The 12,495-nt window shown below is 40.8% G+C and overlaps 1 protein-coding gene across 9 annotated transcripts in view; it reads right to left on the bottom strand.

Moving 5' to 3' along the window:
- Col4a4 (collagen type IV alpha 4 chain) overlaps positions 1–12,495 on the bottom strand; it is a 128,821-nt gene that overhangs the window by 101,382 nt on the left and 14,944 nt on the right. For 5 of the 9 annotated variants that reach the window (XM_040267926.2, XM_040267925.2, XM_078018107.1 and 2 more), the window contains exons 3-4: positions 10,516–10,558; positions 4,987–5,064 (exon numbers count right to left, since the gene is read on the bottom strand). In XM_040267926.2, coding sequence (XP_040123860.2) covers positions 4,987–5,064; positions 10,516–10,558 — 121 coding nt within the window. The remainder of the gene's footprint in view (positions 1–4,986; positions 5,065–10,515; positions 10,559–12,495) is intronic. The other 4 variants (XM_078018111.1, XM_078018109.1, XM_078018110.1 and 1 more) reach the window with 1 other exon arrangement.

Genomic DNA, 12,495 nt, shown 5'->3' on the forward strand with positions numbered 1-12,495 from the left:
AAAAAATAAATCATGGTTTCTGTTCCTGCCAGGGAACACTTGAGTAAGCTAAGCCAATGTTATAACTTGGGCTGAATTCCACCAGGATATGTTTAATCATTAGGCACTAGGTTTTAGAAAAATTCTGGATTTTTATGCCTTTATAAGACAAATAACTGTCTTGTCCAGCTCCCCAGTCCCCAATTCCAACAGTACTACCCCAGAGCCCTCTGGTGCAGGTTACCTACAGTCACCTTAAAGGGGTTTGAGACTGCCATGTCAAACAGAGAATTTTTCAATGCTGACAAAATGAGCCAGAGAGTTCTTGGAGGAAGAAGATATTGGAAAGAACAAGCAAGCAAAGCCAAAAAACTTTACAACTTCCAGTTGTTATTGGATCTTGCTTTCATCAAAATAGAACATAATTGACTTATGTGAACTCCGGGACATAAAAATGATTGCTGTGAACCACTTATCAGGCCACAGTTAGGAAGTGTTCTAACCCACAGCTGTGAGAGTGATAGAGACGGAATTTTAGAACTTTATGTGCAAATAATTTAATGATATGAAAAATATTAACAATAATTAAAATCCCCCAAGTAAATTCCATTTTTATCTTGGAATGCAGCCTCTTAAAAGTATGACAGATGAGTGAATGAAATTGCAGGAAAACTACTTGTAGTGTACATATTTATATGTACTCTCTATATATAGATATCTAAACTTTCCAAAGGAAATAGTGACCCCACTAATTGTCTGATTTTGAGTTTCAAACCCAAATACTAACAGTTCTTGAGTTTTAAGTCATTTGACCTCCTTATATGAAAAACAATCACATCATGAAGTTCTCTTGACTTTGCAGAGGCTAAATTCCCAAGGACAGTAAACAGTATGAATCTACTCTTTTCTGGAATCAACGGTAGAAGGTGTCTTTATTTTCCTGGTTGCTAAAGCAAAACTTTAAAAAGTCCATCCTGGTTCATAAGGACATGACATAATATTTTCCTACAAAGGGACAACCACTGAATGCATAGAGCTTCCTCCCTTAAAACCAATCAAGAAAAACTTGGAATCCTGCTGGGTTCCACCCCATTCACATCCTTACAGCAGAATCAGAATGAAGTCTAGGGAAGTGTAAGGCTGGAGTCACAAATCATTTTGGAAACCAGCAGCTGTCATTCATGATCCATGCCCCACATTACAGAACCGCAGGACCTGAGAGCCAGGAGGGACAGGTCCAGCCTTCTAGTGAGAACCCTCGTTTCTCAGGTGGGAACTCAGAAACTGGAAAGGTCAAGAGCATAAGTCTCTGGCCCTCAGCCAGGGCTCTTTCCTCAGTCACTGCTCCTTGAAAAGCTCTGAGCACAGCAGGGATCCCAGCTCACCTGCTGCTCAAAGTGCTCCACCTGGCCCTACCTGAACCCACAAGGAACTTTGCCCGATGAGAGATCCTGCCCTTCACAGCAGGCTTTGGCTCTAGTGTGAGGGGAGGAAGGCAGGCAGAGGCATGATTCCCCACTAACTGGTTCCCCCTTCTCTTGGGAAGAGCAAGGGTCCCTACCCATCCTCTGCATGCTGACCTGGCTCCCAAATCCTAACCAGGGTGGTATAAACTCCCCGTTGAGTGCCATGTGCAGGGATCATCTCAAAACGGTGTGACAAAATGACTCCCAGCTCCCAAAGCAGGGAAATGAAGAGGACTTGGGTTTCCAAAGTCTGCTATAGATCGGGAGTCAGGAAATGCCTTTCGTGACATTCTCATGACTATCTTTACCTAGTGCATGGGCACAATCTCATCAAGAGTGTGGGCATAGCCACACTCAGCCCCGCCAGAGCTGAGGAGCTGGAGAGGGAGAGTCTGTGAGGAGTCCTAGTGGGGAGTCCCAGCAGGGAGGGGGTGGGTAAGCAGGGACACTGCAGGGCGGTGTCAGTGCTGAGCTCCTTCTAGAAGGGAGATGGCAGTAGGGTGAAAGAGGATGACACTGAGAAACAGGTAGAGAAGAGGGGGTGTTCCGAATGTCTTCCAGAGAGAGCCAGCAGCCCAGAATTCGGGAGCAGGGCCCATGCATAACTTGGGAGATCGTTCGGGCAGCTCCCAAATTCTCCACTGGAAAACAATCCCTGCACCTGCATCCCTCACAGGGAGAACCTGTCTGTCTCAGGAAGGACAGAGCTTTCCTGTTGTGTAAGCAGCCCTCCCTGACCACCCTGAATCAGAGAGTGCAGCTCAGCTTCTTGAGCCTTCTTGGAATACAGACTGCCTTGGAGAATGCCAAGGGCATTGGTTGTGATTGACAGCCCCGGGGAAATAGAAAGAAAAGGACGAGCGGTATAAATACAAGGACACTGAGAAGGCTTGGTCCCATTAAAGTGCCCACCTGGGTGTTTTCCCCGTACTAAGCCCAGGTGTTGGAACCTTAGTGTAATGATATTTCCATGATCACGGGGCAAATGTGGAGGAGAAGCCAGACACCTGGAGTGACTCTTGGCTCTGCACACAGCACGTTAATTAGGACTTGGGACTCTGGATTCCTTGTATCCTCAGATGGAAATAACAATATCACCTGCCTTAGGGAGCTTTTGTGGGGTGACAACAGGCTCCTCAGCCTCTGTGCTGCAGGCTTTTTTTTTTTTTTCTCTAATGGTTCTTTATTTATAATGTAGACGGAAGCAACTATTACAATGTAGAAAGGAGACACCTTACACAACTGCTATTTATACAAGTTCAGAACAAAAAAACTGCACAGGGAGAGGTCAACTCCCAATTCAAACTAGCAGCTAAACCACAATAATTTACCTTTTTTAGAAAAGATCTTTTTATTTTTAGCTGTGGCTAAACATTTTAGCTGTGGTTTGGGGGCTGCGCTGTGCATTGTAAGATATTGACATCCTTGTGGCATCTGCCCAGGGGACACCTCTAGCACCCTTCCATCCAGTGCCAACCAAAAACTGTCTTGACACTGTCAAATGTCCTGGAGGAAGAGCCCAATTACCCCCAGCCAAGCACCATAGATTGGAGGGACAGATGTGCCAAGGCACAGGCACAGCTGCCGACACACCCCAGCCTCCTTTAAACCACAGGACCCACCACGCTGGCTCCATCGAAGCAACCGCCCCTCTTCATTTTTGGTTTGCTCTTCTTCCCACTGCAGAGCTGATCAAATCCATTTTAAGGGGGCCTCGGGCCCAGAAGTCTTAAAATTTAGATGCACTTTTGTTTTCTTTGTGTATTTCTATCATCTTGGTATGTTTGCATTAATAACCTCACCCCAAAGCTGGGGTTTTTGTAAATCATCTATACACGTACATGGAAAAGCTAAAGTACTTCTTAGGTGGCTAGTTTTTAGCGTCTTAACTTTGTTTTCCTTGATGATTCAGTTTTTAAATTATGCGCTGAAAGTAGCTTGACAAAGCTCAAGATAAATCGTGGTGACCAAAATCTTTCCTATATTGCACAGAGGTTTGCTGTCATTTACATCAATAAGTTTGGTGGCTTACAGTAAAACAGTCCAACAAAGGAACCACAGAACACACCTGCTATGTCACAATAAAAAACATGCAATGGGAGAAAAATTCAGTCCTTTCTGTCAGGAAAGTAATTTTATTTTGTTGTAAAGACCAATCTCTACTGAAATGTGCTCTTTGAGGATCCCGCACAGCCCTGTGAGATTGATGTGGACACTGTTCTGGACTGAATGTTTGTGTCTTCCCAAAATGCACATGTTGACATCCTAGTGAGACGGTGCCGGGAATGGGGTCTTTGGGGAGCTGTTTGGTCATAAGCATGGAGCTTGCATGAAGAGAATTAGTGCCCTTATGCAAGGACCTCAGAGTACTCTCTCCATGTGAGGACACAGTGAAGACAATCATCCAAAAACCAGGAAGAGGCCCCCACCAGACACAGGACCTACAGGCACCCTGATCTTGGGCCTCCCATCCCTCAGAACTGTGAGAAATAGGATTGACAGCAGCAGCTGGCAGCCCATTACCATCCATGCCAAAGTATTAGAGCAAATAATTCTTTTTGTGTACATATATCAAAGGGTCCATCTGCACCCCTTAATTATGTACAATTATGTGTCAATTAAAAGTAAAATAGACATTTAAAAAAAACTTCCATGATCTTGTAAGAAAGACATGTGTTCCAGAAGCTATGGACAATTTTTAAAGAGCTAAAGATTTTTATGTGATATTTTGTCTGTGATATTTTGTTTCAGCAACCTGAACGGAAGAAGGCACATTTTCAAAGGATCATTGATCTGATTTAAAAACTGTTCAAAACTTCTGAAACACAATCCCTTTTGTAAGATTATGGGAGTGTTTTTTTAAAAATATGTTTTTTTTTAAATTATCACACAATTGTACATATTTAAGGGGTGCAGAGTGGCACTTCAATGTAGATCTATATAAAAATCACCAGAGCATTTGTAACTGAAGAATTGTTTGCTTTAGTACTCAGTGTGGATGAAGGTTGCTGCGAGGCCCAATGAGCCAGAGCATTCCCAGCACACATAAAAGCTCCTGGCCAATAATAAGCTTGAAATAAGTACAGCTATCGCCATGGTTAGAACACCATCCCACGGGTTTCAATGGGTGCCATCCATGAAAGACTGACAGTCAAACGTCTGAAAAGAGTGCTTTTTAAAAATCGAAGCATCTTTTTGCCTCACTCATCGCACTACATCTCAAAGCAAGATAACTGCCAAGGACACAATCCAGTATGCACCCTGCGACAGCAGGACCCTTTCTTCATGAGACCATTCACAAGATTAGTGTTGCAAAAATCACAGGTGAACCATTACTGCGCAGGCCATCTTCACAGCTTGACACACAGTCTAAGGTAATTGAAATCGCTTATCAGAACGTGAACAACTCTGATTGTAAAAGACATAAGTATTCTCAACATAAGCATCCACAACATGTCAGAGTCTGAGACAATTTAATGTAAGTATTCAGGATGGTTCAAAATGCAGGCAAGCTGCCTGGTCTGATTGTTACATCACTTACCCGAGAGCCCTTATCAGGAAAGCACTGGCAAATGGAGCAATCTCTTCCTCCACAAGGACCGATGTATTTCTTCCCACCCTGGAAACGGAAGCAGCTTCTTTAGCATGCAAGTGCTCATCTCTTAGTTGGATACATGCCATGCACAGCACAACAAGCACTCTGGGTTTGCCCAGCTCGCCAGAATCCCATGGTACACTCTTACCCTTGGATCCATGAGAAGCAACAACTATACTGACGTATTAAAAGGCAAAGCACTTGCACTGGGGCTTCATAATCAGCAGGGCTGACTATACCAGCAAGTGGCTTCCAAGACTGAGGACACTTGGGAACAGACATGGTCCTTCTATAGTCACTTTGCTTTGGCCAGAAGCTTCTACAGTTTCTGTCTCCCAGGAAGGCTTCATGATGTACTAAGTTGTGAACAAGCTTAGAGTACGAACCAGACAGTTGAGCAAACCACACGTATACAGAGGCATCTAATTTAGCTGATGGGCTTGACTTTTTCCATGATCACCTTGCTCTGCCTCCTGGATCAACTGGCCTGTCTCCCTTGTGAAGTCCTTTCCAGGACCATTGTCCAATACGGTCTCATGCTTCAGATAAAAATTATTCTTCCTTACAGTGTGCCACTACTCCAAGATGGTTCCTCTAATGTGTCTCTCAACCAGAAAACTTCTGAACCTAAATAATTGGTGCCCTCTCCCCATTTTTCAAGCTGACTTTTCTGCATTAGAGAGTCAACACACACACACACACACACACACACACACACACACACACACCTATGCTCTTTGGCAAGAATCGTCACTTTGTTCTCATAAATGCTGATTATCAAGAACCAGTGTCATCAGCCACTTTAGTACAAAAGTATAGTCCCAGAGAGACTGTAAGTAGGTCCCTTAGAAGAAAGGGTCATACAGTGTGCCTGCATTCATTCACAGGGGCTATGGGTTGGATGGGAGAGGTGGACAGGTGTTGGTCAAAGATGCCCTAGGTGGTGGGAACTGAGGGCATGGACAGGAACATCAAGTCAGCACCAGAGACAAACTGCCTAACAAACATGCACATAGTAATTGCACGTTTCTGTAATTGACATTTTTTTTTTAATACTAGGGATTGAATCCAAGGATGCTTTATCACCAAGCTACATCCAAAATTCCAATTCCCAGTCCTTTTTAAAAAATTTTTCTTAAATTTGTTTTATATGACAGCAGAATGAATTACAATTCATATTACACATATAGAGCACAATTTTTCATATCTCTGTTTGTATACAAAGTATATTACACCATTTGTGTCTTCATACATGTACTTTGAATAATGATGTCCATCACTTTTCACCATCATTTCTAACCGCATGCACCCTCCCTTTCCCTCCCACCCCTCTGCCCTATCTAGAGTTTGTCTGTTCCTCCCATGCTCCCCTTCCCTACCCCACTATGAATCAGCTTCCTTATATCAGAGAAAACATTTGGCATTTGTTTTGGGGGGATTGGCTAACTTCACTTAGCATTATGTTTCCCAGCTCCATTCATTTACCTGCAAATGCCATGATTTTATTCTCTTTTATTGCTGAGTTATATTCCATTGTGTATACATACCACATTTTTTAAATCCATTCATCTACTGAAGAGCATCTAGATTGGTTCAACAATATAGCTATTGTGAATTGTGCTGCTATAAACCTTGATGTGGCTGTGTCCCTGTAGTATGCTGTTTTTAAATCTTTGGGGTACAAAACAAGGAGGGGGATAGCTGGGTCAAATGGTGGTTTCATTCCCAGTTTTCCAAGGAATCACCATACTGTTTTCCATTTTGGCTACACCAATGTGCAATCCCACCAGCAATGTATGAGTGTGCCTTTTTCCCACATCCTTGCCAACACTTATTGTTCTTTGTTTTCTTAATAGCTGCCATTCTGACTGGAGTGAGATGATATCTTAGAGTAGTTTTGATTTGTATTTCTCTGATTGCTAGAGATGTTGAGCATTTTTTTCATATATTTTTTGATGGACTGTATATCATCTTCTGAGAAGTGTCTGTTTAGGTCCTTGGCCCATTTATTAATTGGGTTTTTTTTTTTTGGTGTTTAGCTTTTTGAGTTGCTATATACCCTAGAGATTAGTGCTCTATCTGATGTGTAAGGAGTAAAAATTTTCTCCCAAGATGGAGGCTCTCTATTCACCTCACTGATTGTTTCTTTTGCTGAGAAGAAACTTTTTAGTTTGAATCCATCTCATTTTTTATTCTTGATTTTAATTATTATGCTAATTCTTATGACCTAATCTGACATGTTAGAGATTAGGGCCTACTTTTTTCTTCTATTAGATACAGGGTTTCTGGTTTAATTCCTAGATCCTTGATCCACTTTGAGTTGAGTTTTGTCCATGGTGAGAGATAGGGGTTTAGTTTCATTTTGTTGCATATGGATTTCCAGGTTTTCCCAGCACCATTTGTTGAAGAGGTTGTCTTTTCTCCAATGTATGTTTTTGGCACCTTTGTCTAATGTAAGATAATTGCAATTTTTTGGGTTAGCCTCTGTGTCCTCTATTTTGTACCATTGGTCTACCAGTCTATTTTGGTGTCAATACCATGTCATTTTTGTTACTATTGCTCTGTAATGTAGTTCAACGTCTGGTATAGTGATGCTACCTGCTTACTTTTCTTGCTAAGGATAGCTTTAGCTATTCTGGGTCTCTTATTTTTCCAGACGAATTTCATGATTTTTTTTTTTTTTCTATTTCTATGAGGAATGTCATTGGGGTCTGGATTGGAATTGCACTAAATCTGTATAGTGCTTTTGGTAGTGTGGTCATTTTGATAATATTAATTCTGCCTATCCAAGAGCAAGATTGATCTTTCCATCTTCTAAGGTCTTCTTCGATTTCTTTCTTTAGGGTTCTGTAGTTTTCATTGTATAGGTCTTTCACCTCTTTCATTAAGTTGGTTCCCAAGTATTTTTTTTTTTGAGGCTACATCCCCAATATCCCCAATTCCAATTCCCAGTTTTTTTTTGTTTTTTTGTTGTTTTTTTTTTTGAGACAAGGTCTTGCTTAGTTCCTGAGACTGGCCTTGAAATTTTTGATCCTCTTGCAACAGATTTCCCAAGTCACTGTCATTACAGGCATGTGCCACCATGCCCAGCTTGATAGATCTTTTTAAACTGAAGTCTCTAGACCAATGTATAATAGGAAAACATAACACAACTAAACTGATATTTATAGTTCAGATGGAAGACACATAAACATACGTATATGTAAAACATAATACATATAAATATGCATGTATATATGAACACATATAGACAAACATACATATACATAAATGTGTATGCGTGCATGTGTCTGTGTGTGTGAGTGTGTGTGTGTGTGTGTGTGTGTGTGTGTGTGTGTGTGTGTGTGTAAGAGGGAAAGGAGTCTTTCCAGAAATTCTTTTCAATCACACAATTTCAACTTCTTTGGGAGAAAAGTATTCTCAGACAAAATCCCAAATAAAATATCTATAAGCATTAATGGAAAAGGCATCTTTATAAATAAAATTCTCCTGGGTCATTAAAAGTATATAAGAATTTGAAGCTTCACAAGAGCCAAGCAAGTAGATAATTTAAGTTAAAAATGTGTTTGAAGTTTCTGAAATATATGCCCCTTAAATTTTGAGTGACATTGTTATCTACAATACCTACATTCAAAATACTGATAAGGTTTAAAAAAAATTAAATACCCAGGGCCAAGTTGGGACAGCACTTGAAGTAGCTAGTCTGAACACTCAGGTCATTTAAGGTTGGGATTCATTACTGTGTGTTCAGTGAAATATCAAAATAACCAGAGGAAAAAAGGTCAGTTGATCAGATGGCTTGATAATGAAGGGTTTTTTATGTATTTATTTTTACTTATCTTTGCCAAGCATCACTGAGATGTTCTTAGCACAATTACATCACAAAATAGAGTCAGTTTAAAATAGATCAGCAGATTCTAATAAAGCAACACCTCAATAAACATTTAAAAGGGAACAGTGAATTCACAGGGGAAGAGTCTGACCCTCAAAAATAGATTGCATAAACCCTTTGAAAAAAAATAAAGACAGTATCTCAGACAACTAAACATTCAAAATATGAACTACACTGACGGGGAACACACTTATACTCTCAGGAAACCAATGTTACTTTTCTTCAAAGAGAAAAACAGGAAAAGTCATCTGCTTTATCTTGGGCATTTTAAAACAAATATTTGCTGCATAAAAAGTTCAAGAAAATAAGTTAATTTCTAGAAGAATAGCCATCTGCCCTAAAAATGGACCTCAATGGTGTCTGGGTATTAATAAGCATACTCACACCACAATCTCTCACACACACAAGCACACATGTGAACAAATGCACACACACACACACACACACACTCACACACACACACTTTCAGTGATTTTTGATCTGCTTTTATTTTTACCCAATGGTATACTGCCCAATACTTTGCCACTTTCACATAATCAAATGTCTTCATAATCATTCTGACAGAATCTATATAGCTATCCATTACAAAGGATCTTAACTTGTTCAACCACCCTCTACTGAGGAGCGTCGATATTGCATCAGTTTTTACCTCTACCTTTAAAATCTAATCATCACATCCACTCCTGTGTGACCACAAGCCAGTGGGAGGGTCCAGGATAGAACGATCCTTGGTTCAGGAATTATATTCATTGGCATGGAATATAAGGATCAAATGAAGTGAAAATTAAGACTTGGTAGACTTAGAAAACAAAAGAATATGATATAAAAGTAAACTCAGAAAAAATCAGGTAAGATCCACAGCAGTCAGCCATTGTTCTCAGATGCACATGAACCAGCCCTCCATGCCCCCTTAACATGGAGAAGACTGAGTCTTAGGTATGTTAAGGAATGAATCAGTGGCAGAGCCAAGAACCAAGGGTGCCTGTTCCTTGACCCACGTGCTGTCTGCTCCCAACTGGTAGGAAGAAGAAAACAAGGTTAATGACCAGCTTCCATTTGCTTTGGAAAGACCTAAGATAATCTGAATCTCTGAAATTGGATTGGGTGGACCCAAGCCAGTCCAGTTGTTTAAAGATCAACCTGAGTTACAGACAGCTCATAACTGGATTTTCCAGAAACTTCTGAGATTGGGTTTAATAACTTAGATTCTTTAGTGAAGAGGCAGAAGTAAGAGGGCTTATTACAGAATGTTCTAGGCTTATCTTTCTGCAGAGCTAAAATGTTCAAATTTAACCTTATATTTTCTGATTTAATCTTGATATGGCCCAGCTGCCTCTTGTCTGTCTCAAAAAAAAATGTGTTTAAGAAAAGGTTATGTTAATTATAAACAATCCAACACCCAAGCTATTCCAAAAGCAATCTTGACCACAAAATATTGAAGAAACCTTAGAGTTACTGTAGCTAAACCTCCATTTCCCAGATAAAAAAAACTGAGCCCCAGAAAGTGTTTAAAAATATAACAAAACAATACATTCAAGAAAGTGAATTCTCAACGTACAGTCAGTGTAAATTAATGTACTTACTCCATATACATGTTGTACAGAAAAGAGAATAAGTATAAGGTACCTGCAGAAAATCAAAAATTCATATTAATTTAAACCATTCATTTTCATGCAAAACAAACTAAAAAGATAAAGAATAAAGGAGTTAATCCCAGAAAGCTTTTTATTTCTAACAGGTTAAGACCACCGGCTGATTGTCCCCAGTGGCCAGAGAGATGTTCTGCTCTCTCTGGATGTCAAGATGACTGTTCCTCTTTTTAGTCAGTCAAGGAAGCAGGATGGAAGGTAATGTGGTCCTCCTGAGCCTCCTCTCTACACCCTCTTGTCCTTCCTCTTGTGCAAACACGTGAGAAACACCACTGAGAGTCACAAAGCCATGTGCCTGGGTGTGACCCTGATTAGGACCTGGGCAACTGGGGCAGATCTAGTCTGTATTTTCTCGCTTTCACCCTTCTCCCAGCCATTCTGTTGGAATTCATGATAATTCCAATAAAGTCCAGTTGACATTTCAGTGTAGTAAATAAGCAAGTTAGAGAAAAATCTGAAGGAGGTGTTAAACCCAGGGAATAAGCTTTAAATCAAGTTGAACTTGTATTTACAGCCACTGCTTGTTAAATGACTTCTTATCTCTTGGGACATTTGTAAATAGGATATGTTGTATCTCTTTTTTTTAATTTTATTTTTCTAGTTGTAGATGAACACATTGCCTTTATTTTAATTGTAGATGAACACAATACCTTTATTTTATTTATTTTTATGCGATGCTGAGAAGCGAACCCAGTGCCTCACACATGCTGGCAAGTGCTCTTCCACTGAGCCACAACCCCAGCAGGACATGCTGCATCTTATGGCAGTTGTGGTCACCACATAATCGCATTAAAACTGTGGGCACCTTTCACAGAAGACCTAACTCAGAAATGTCGGATAATATGCACCAGAGCCCTCAGGCAAAATAGCCTGCAAGGGCCCAAGCATGTCAGATAGGAACCTCATTACTGTCCCTTCACCCTATACTGTTTGTCTTTCTCACTGACATAGATATTTTTCTTCTAAAAACCATCCATAATTAAGATTCTTTTGCAGTTTCCTTCCTATCCACTCCACGTAAGTCATGACTACATTTCTGAAATAAACAGATTCCTTCCCATCACCCACTCCCTCTTCCTTCATTTCCCATAAACACATTCATCACCTTCAAAACTTTTCGCCTTTCTGCTCTTTAAGTCTTAATCCTCAACACCTTTTAGGTCATATTTAACAATCTCCTATTAGCTTCCTATGGCTGCAGCAACACCTCCCCACAAACTGTGAGGCTTAAACAATGCAGATTAATCACCTTGTACTTTGGGGCATCATAAGCCTAATGTGGGTCTCAGTGGTGAAAATCAAGGTGTTTCAGGGGAGAGTGTGATCCCCTGCTTTCCCAGACTCTAGGGGCCACTAGCTTTCCTTGGCTCGTGGTCCATTCCATCTTCAAAGCAGGATGAGTGTTTCTCTTGCTGCATCCCTCTGGCCTCTGCTTCTGTAGTTACGTCTCTCCTGATGCTGATCTCCCCCGTTGACTTCTAAGAACACTTGTGATTATATGGGCACACTCAGATGATCTAAGATCAACTATCCCATCCCAAGGTCTGCCAATTAGCAAACTTAATTCCATCTGTAACTTTAAACCCCCCTTTTCAATATAACATAACATAGTCACAGGCTCCCAAGATTAGGGTATGGATGTCTCTGGGGGTCATTAACCTGCCTACTGCACTAGACAAGTACTTTGTCCCAACTCTACTAGTTGCAGGGACCCCCTGCTGCTCTGGGCCTATAAGGCTTTTGCTATTCCAACCCAGTGAGTAAGAGAGCAGGAACCCAGAGCCTTTAGTTGTGCAGCTTCCCACTGGGTGACCTTGGAGCATTTCAGGGAGGGTAGAGTGTGGACTTTAATAATGAGTCATATACAGCAGGCAAACCTTTTAGCTTTCTGGAACCATTTGGCTTTTTGATACT

The sequence above is a fragment of the Ictidomys tridecemlineatus genome, chromosome 7 (assembly GCF_052094955.1).
Source record: "Ictidomys tridecemlineatus isolate mIctTri1 chromosome 7, mIctTri1.hap1, whole genome shotgun sequence".
Taxonomy (NCBI): domain Eukaryota; kingdom Metazoa; phylum Chordata; class Mammalia; order Rodentia; family Sciuridae; genus Ictidomys; species Ictidomys tridecemlineatus.